Source organism: Nilaparvata lugens, chromosome 5, assembly GCF_014356525.2.
Source record: "Nilaparvata lugens isolate BPH chromosome 5, ASM1435652v1, whole genome shotgun sequence".
Taxonomy (NCBI): Eukaryota; Metazoa; Arthropoda; class Insecta; order Hemiptera; family Delphacidae; genus Nilaparvata; species Nilaparvata lugens.
In genome coordinates this window covers 29,921,451-29,928,953 of record NC_052508.1, presented here as the reverse complement: position 1 = coordinate 29,928,953, position 7,503 = coordinate 29,921,451, and the positions used below count along the sequence as shown (strand labels likewise).

The window sequence follows — 7,503 nt, the reverse complement described above, 5'->3', positions numbered from 1 at the left end:
TTATTTTATTCATGACATGACGCCATCGATCCTAAAATTTTGGGTAATGGATGAAGAAGTAGGTTTGAGGTAATCTGAGGTATAGCTAAACTCAACTGGGTGACAGAGATTAACCACAGAGGAAAAATTATTAATTAATACCTTTTACTTTGTGGAGTTGTACGAATACTGATTTCTAATGATTTCAAACCCTTTTTTAACGGCCATACTTCACAACGGACAATTTATTAATTCACTTTTGTGTCGTACAGATAGCAAGCACTGAAAAGTGTTTGTTACTAGACCTGCCTTGATACCTACCTTCATTGCATCAGCAAAGCCGAAGCTGCAGCGTGTCGTGTCCGGGTCTCGATTATTTTTTGAAAGTGAGTTGTATGCTAATTTGTGGTAAATGTTGCATATTCAAACATGAAGTTATTTACTAATCCTGGAAATAGTGCATCTCTTAAAATTTTAATATCATCAGTATTTGGAAAAAATGAAATTGTCATCGAAGTCATTTCTATAAATGGTAAGTGGTTCTATTTACTACTATCTTAACCTCAAAAATACTTCTGATGACTTGAAATCAATGAAATTTTTGGAAACTTAGGCTCAATAGAATTATTATGATTAAATATACTTTTCAAGTAAATTTTGAATTGTTGACTTTCTTTTCATTAGGCTATGGTTACCGTGCGCGTGCTTCATTAGACACAATAAAACAATGTAGAAGAAAACACATATAATTTATCTTCCTATATATGTACATCATTAAATTAAAATCAAATGAATTATAAAATCTAATAAATTCATAGGTTATGCGCTTTTGCCGGGATGATTATCTACGTGGCTTGAGTCGTCCTTAAGGAATTGAACTTTAAGACTCGTATTACATTAAGCGTGATTAAGCCACAAGACTGGGCCGTTACTGGGACACTAGTAAGCATCAATGGTGGCCGTGTGTAAAGTAGGTTGTACGTTTCACATTAATTGTGAGGTTAGGTTGTAGCAAAGTCAACCATAAGCAAGCGCGCGATCATCCCTATAGTGAGGTCCACGTTATAATGCCAGTGGATTATGATATAAGAATAGCGATGTCGATTCTCTGCATTAATTAATTATATTTTCACACTTTCAAAAACATAATTGGCATCGTTGTGAACCTAGAAAAGGATAGTAACACCGGCTTTGTCGAATGATATACAAGGATAGCAAAATCAAAGTTGATCAAATACTGTAAAGGTGCGTACAGACTTTCGCTCTGCTCCGCAACCGAACGTCACTCCAGCAGAACGATTGATGATCGACCGGGGAGCAACAGTGGTTCGACCGGGGAACGCGAGAAGATCTAACATCTTCCGTAACGCTCATGATGGGTGCGACTGCAGAGCGGGGGCGGAGTGACTGCGGTACGATGGAGGAACGAGGGTGGAGCGTGCTCGGTGCGGGTTGGAAGCGCGTATATGTGTACGCAGCTTTACGTGGACCTCACTATAGAACTTATTTCGAACCCTTGCGTAACATCTCTCGTAACGTTCATGATCGGAGCGTGTGCGGAGCGTGTTCTAGGCGCGTATATCTGTACGCACCTTAAGGATAATCTGAACAACTTTTACAAATGCTGCTCCATCCCTCTAACCTGTTACCATACACAATTAAAGTGAAAGAATACGTCATTTTGATATAGCAAATAACTGGAAATAATTGGTAGATAAATTGGCTGAACTTGAGCCTATGGGCCGCAAGATCCAGCATTGACACCTCACCTACCTATAATTATCAATAGAGGAATCTAAAACTCCTCCAGCGAATACATCCACAGCATTTCTATTCCCAGGTTATGAATTATATATTCCAGTATTTTTGAAAATGTTCTTGCTCATTGCACGTATAAATTCTTGACTCAATAAAATAGACTATTTATTCAATCATATGTTTGCATATTTACTAATTCTGCAGTAAATTAATATTACGTAACGTACACATAATATTTCTGTGTACTAAAGTCTTCTCAGATGCCAGTTTCCAGGCGCCAAAGCGACTACCTGTTCTACAAGTGGACGATGTGAGCATATTCTCTTCCAATGCTGCGGCACAATTATTGTATCCTCCAAAAGATAGCACTTTGTCCGCAGTACAAAAGTGGCTTGATTGGGAAGCAGTATCATTACAAGTGAGTTTTAAAATATATAGATAAACATTTAAATTATAATATAATAGGCCTATAGAAAAAAGCCTTCTTTTTGGAAAAAAACCTCTGATTGGTTCTCGTAAAAAAAATCCGATTAAAATTTAGCCGGCTTTTTTGCAACTGAGCCCTAGAAGAGATACTGTCTCCAATAATTTTATTATGCAGACAACAGGTGGAACCCCATTTGGCCTCCTTCAACAATACAATATTTACAAAATATTAAACAATTTGAAATAAAAAGAAGGTGAAAAATGAAAGAAAGAAAGAATCAATCATGAAACAATACAAATAATCGTGAATGATTAGCGATAATAATTGATTATAAGAATAATCATTAAACAAAATAAAATCAAATCCAATGCGCTCCTCTGCACTAAATAATAAACTTCTAACGGGTGATTCTCATATAACATGATCTTATGAACTTATATCATTGTGCGAAATCTCAATGTGAGGACAATCAAGTAGGTGATGATGGTTGAAGCTGAAAATGAAGTATTTTCAGAATACAAGGAGCATTGTTATCAGGAGTACCTGGAAATCTATATGATATAGAGCTATCTACCTGGTCTCAGATTGTAGAGCACAAAATTACGCCCAGAGGGATTTTGAATTACCGTATACATTTAAATGGTAACAATCGGAAGATATTGTTGATAATTTATCAAAATTGATTTTTTCTTTAATTTTTTCTCATTTAAAAAAAATTGTAATTCAGTACTCATTGAAGATAGAGAGTTCCGAATTATCTCATATAATTGATAATTTTATCATCTTAAAAAAGGCGGGAGCGAATTTTTCTGTCTGATCACTGTGATTGGCGGAAATAGCTGAAAACTGGTAAATGAACGAGGTTTTTGGGCCACTCTATATCTAGCACAAGGGAATTTTGCATGAAAAAATTGGTTCTAAACTTCTCTTATGTATCCAAACAATATTATTAAAAAATAAGAAGTAGAATTTAAATTGCAAGCACACCACCTTTTACATGTCTATATTGACTGGACCACTCCCTTTAGGACTATCACTCTTGAAAGACCACGAGGGATGAATGTGATATATCATCTTGTATCATGTGATTTAATTTATAAAATAAAATTGTAGTACCTTTTTTTAAAATAATAGATTAAGAATACAAATTATAACAACCAGTTTCAGTGTTATAAAATAATTATTTTATAACCTGAAGATGGTGTGAACACTGAAACTAGTTGTTATAGTTCGTATTCTTAGGCTTGTATGCAGACACTCGCTTTAAACGGAGAAATGTTAGCTGTTCGTTTAAACCCCATATGAAACACATTATGATAAATGCAACTATATCAACAAGTAAACGTGGTTTAGCGTTAAACGTAGTGTTAGCATATGACCCTTAGGGCCGTTTGCACAGTCAAAGCTTCAACTGAATTTAATCAGCTGATGGCTTAAACTCAAAATAGATCACATTATAACAAACGAGACTTGATGCGGATTTAAGGCCCGCCGCAAAGTAGACCCATGCTAATCCACGGAAAGCAACCCACGCCGTGGGACGTTTTGTAAACCATTGCTAGGCTTTTCCAGACATCTGTGTAATGCATGCAATGAATAATGCACTTGTCAGCTGATTGATTATGAATAATTCTATAGCAATGGTTTACAAAACATCCCACGGCGTGGGCTGTTTTTCGTGGATTAGCGTGGGTCTACTTTGCGGCGGGCCTAATCCAGTTTAAAATGAAATTTAGTTTAAACTGTCACTGTGCAAACGGCCCTTAATTTATTATTTTGTTATTCTCAAAAAGAGTGTACTATAATTCTATTTTATAAATGAAAATAAGTAGCCCTGATTACATACAGTTAAGAACATGTTATGTAAATATTGATCAGAATAAAACTCCTACGCAAGTATTCCAGATACTTTCTAATATCTAGAAATACCTTCCTCTAGAATCCTACATTTACAAGAAAGTCTAACTGCCGAAGAGGCAGGAACAAAGACAAAAGAAGAAAACGGTATCCATTCCAACATGTTCAATGTTTCTTTCAGTACCCGATCAAAGCTAGGCAATTTGGAATAGCACGTCATTTTGACATTGTTTCCGTCTAACAGAGTTAGGAGGTCACCTTTATTCTAACTTTTACTCAAACATGCCAAGATATCTATGAATATTCTCTACTTCTTCCGAATAGATCAACTGTCATTATCTTCTACAGTATTCCATTTTCAATCATCATTAACTTTATTCATTTATTTGTTAGGCCCTATTCCATACAAACACATAGAAAGGCTCACAGGCGAAGTTCAGTGCGAGTCTTATTAGCATAAGAATAGAAAACAAAAGGAAAATGAAAAGAACTAGTACATCTAGCAAAGATCTAGCAATCATAAAATATATTGGACTATTTAATTATTATTAGGTTTAATGATCCATTAGATTTATCAAGTGTTCTAGATACCGGTCCCAAATATTTAAAACGATTCAGTGTAACTGATAAGATTAGAAGATTTGATTTTTGGGTAAGATTCAATAGAGTTAATTAAAAAAAGAATAAGTACTATGAACTAGAAAAAATACAAATTAAGTTGGTATGGAGCTCAAAACTGAGAATTAATCATCGATGGCTTTGGTTAACTAGTTTCTTGATTTTATTTCAGCCTGCTCTTGTGAAGAGCTCAAAAATCGAAAACTGCTCGATTGTCGGTGAACTTGTAGGTAAACTCAACTCAACACTAGCAAAACAGCAGCATCTAATCAAGGTAATCTGCTCTATTGTTTTGGATGTGCTCGTCACAATAATTGTAGTAGGCCTACTTTACTCACTTGATTCAAAACTTATTTCAATCACTGATTATATTTCTATAATTTAATTTTTATTCGGTAAAGTATTTACAGTGATTCAAATCTTCTTGTTCTATCAAGTCTATGCAACTGCCTATTGTAATATTGAAATTCCACCAGTAGATCTCAATAAATATTTCCCATATTATCTTGACTGATTATCTTCAATATATTGCTGTTTATAAGTTAGATATTCAATAGAACCTTACCTTATCCATACATACTTGACCAATTTGTTGTTGGCAGCCAAAGGTTACTCAGAACTATGCATATATTTTACATATTAATACACATAGTGGTCAAAGAAGCCAAGTTTCTGGGATTCACTTTAGACAACTGTTTGAGTTGGTCCAGGCACATTGATAATACCGCTGGAATGCTCAATAAAGGAATATTTATATTAAGAAAGTTGAGGACATGCGTCAGTGTTGATGTTCTAAAGGTAGTCTACTTTGCTCACATCCAGTCCCACCTGCCTTATTGTGCTGTACTGTGGGGATCAAAGGCATACACCTCTAAACTATTTCGAATCCAAAGGAAGGCAATCAGGCTTATTTGTGGTCTTGTTCTGCCAAAACGCGCTCAAAGTAAAGAGAGCTTTAAAGGGTTGAAAATATTGACATTGCCCTTTATTTTTGTGCTTCAATGTTGACCTATGTGAAGGAGAACTTGAATAACTTTTTTGAGCAAGGAATATCTCAAGAACATCAAACTAGAAGCAGGAACAACTTGATCAGCAATCGCTACGAGTATGCTAGCACACAAAAAAATTATATTTATTGGCGTGAATCTTTTCAATTCGCTCTCGGAACAATTTAGAGGTTTACAAAATCAAATTTTCAAACGGAGGCTAAAACTGTTCCTAATTAGTAACCCTATATACACTTTTCAAGAGTTCTATGAACTGGCTAGGACTTTTTAAATGCTTAACATGTTAATTTAAGCCCATACTGTTATCAACTGCTACTTTTTTGTTTTTTCCTGTTTTTTCTTGTTTGTTTTTGCTGTATCCCAAGACCAGGATATCATATATTTGAATAGATTCTATATCTCTATTTTTCTTTATCTGGACATTTCCATTAGTGGATCTTGATATTTTATATATTTTAGTGCTTTTGGAATAGTATCTTTTCAATTTTTGTATAATGTATGGTGTGACATTTATTGTATATTGTGATTAAGGTAATGCTTCTGAAGACCTCATAAGCGGTTATAATAAAACATATTCTATTCTATTCTTGTCAAGAAATCAATTACGTCAACACCCTAATGATAACCTAATCTTCTCTATAATATTATTACTAAGTGAAACTAGTTCAGTTGCTTCATTTTGCAAGTAATTTGCTATATCAATAGTATTATTACCTGATGATAATGATTAAGTTACTTTTTTAGAATAGAATTTGAAACGTTTATTATTTGCTTAATTATTTTTCACTCTTCTGTACTTCTGTTTTGAATGCAGGACATTTTGACGGTCTCTGATATAGTTGTGTGGAGTACGCTCTTCCCAATATTCTCCGATGATCAATTGGAACCGATCTTTAGCGCAAAATACGAGAGCGTAGCAAAATGGTTCAAGAATTTAGCGAATCTACCTGAGTTCGAGGTAACATATTTTTATAAAAATATTTGGTTCATGATATTTTATTGAATTTATCTCAATTTATAGTACCTCTATACTTCACCATAACTAATGGAAAAATGCATGGAATACAATGTTGATTTGCACATCCTTTTCGTCGATTTCAAACAGGTATTTGACTCTGTGAAAATTAAAAACCTACTAGAAGCCCTGGAAAGTTTTGGTTTCCCTAGAAAACTAATAAGACTGGCGTCCTTGATCCTGTCAAATAATTATGCCAAGGTACCTTTTGGAAGAAAAACGAGCAGAGCATTCCAAATAGAGCAAGGGGTTGGACAGGGTGATGCATTGTCAGCACTACTTTTCAACTTAGCTCTGCACAAAGTAGTCCAAGAACTAGAACTCACAGGGAACATCCTGTTTAAATCCAAGCAAGGTTTAGCCTATGCTGATGACATTGCGTTGGTGGCTCGAAATTCAGCAGCTCTGAAGGAAGCTTTTTTGATTAGAAAAAGAAGGACAAACTATAGGTCTTGAAGTTAATACTAACAAGACCAAGTATATGAAGATGACCTCATCGCTGGCAAGACGAGCAGCACAAGATTTTGAAGTTGGGCGATTTAGTTTGAAAGTGTGGAGAGTTTTTCTTACCTTGGAACTGAACTGAATGTAAGCAATAACCTGAGTCAGGAAATTAAAAAAAGAATTGATCAGGGTAACAGAGCTTACTTTGCAAATAGAAGTTTAATTAAGTCTAGACTAATATCAAGATGTACGAAAGTAAAACTATATCAAACACGTATAAGACCGGTAGTGACATACGGCTGTGAAACTTGGGTTCTCAACCCCCAAAATATGAACGCATTGAGGATTTTCGAAAGAAAAGTAATTAGAAGAATTCATGGCCCCATATGCGAAAATGG

The 7,503-nt window shown here is 34.8% G+C and overlaps 1 protein-coding gene across 1 annotated transcript in view; it reads left to right on the top strand.

Moving 5' to 3' along the window:
- Positions 1–308: 308 nt before the first annotated feature.
- The window catches only part of LOC111053825 (methionine--tRNA ligase, cytoplasmic), a 45,938-nt gene continuing 38,743 nt past the window's right edge, over positions 309–7,503 (top strand). The window contains 4 exon segments of the mRNA XM_039429443.1: positions 309–511; positions 1,989–2,155; positions 4,812–4,913; positions 6,461–6,604. Coding sequence (XP_039285377.1) covers positions 409–511; positions 1,989–2,155; positions 4,812–4,913; positions 6,461–6,604 — 516 coding nt within the window. The 5' untranslated portion in view covers positions 309–408.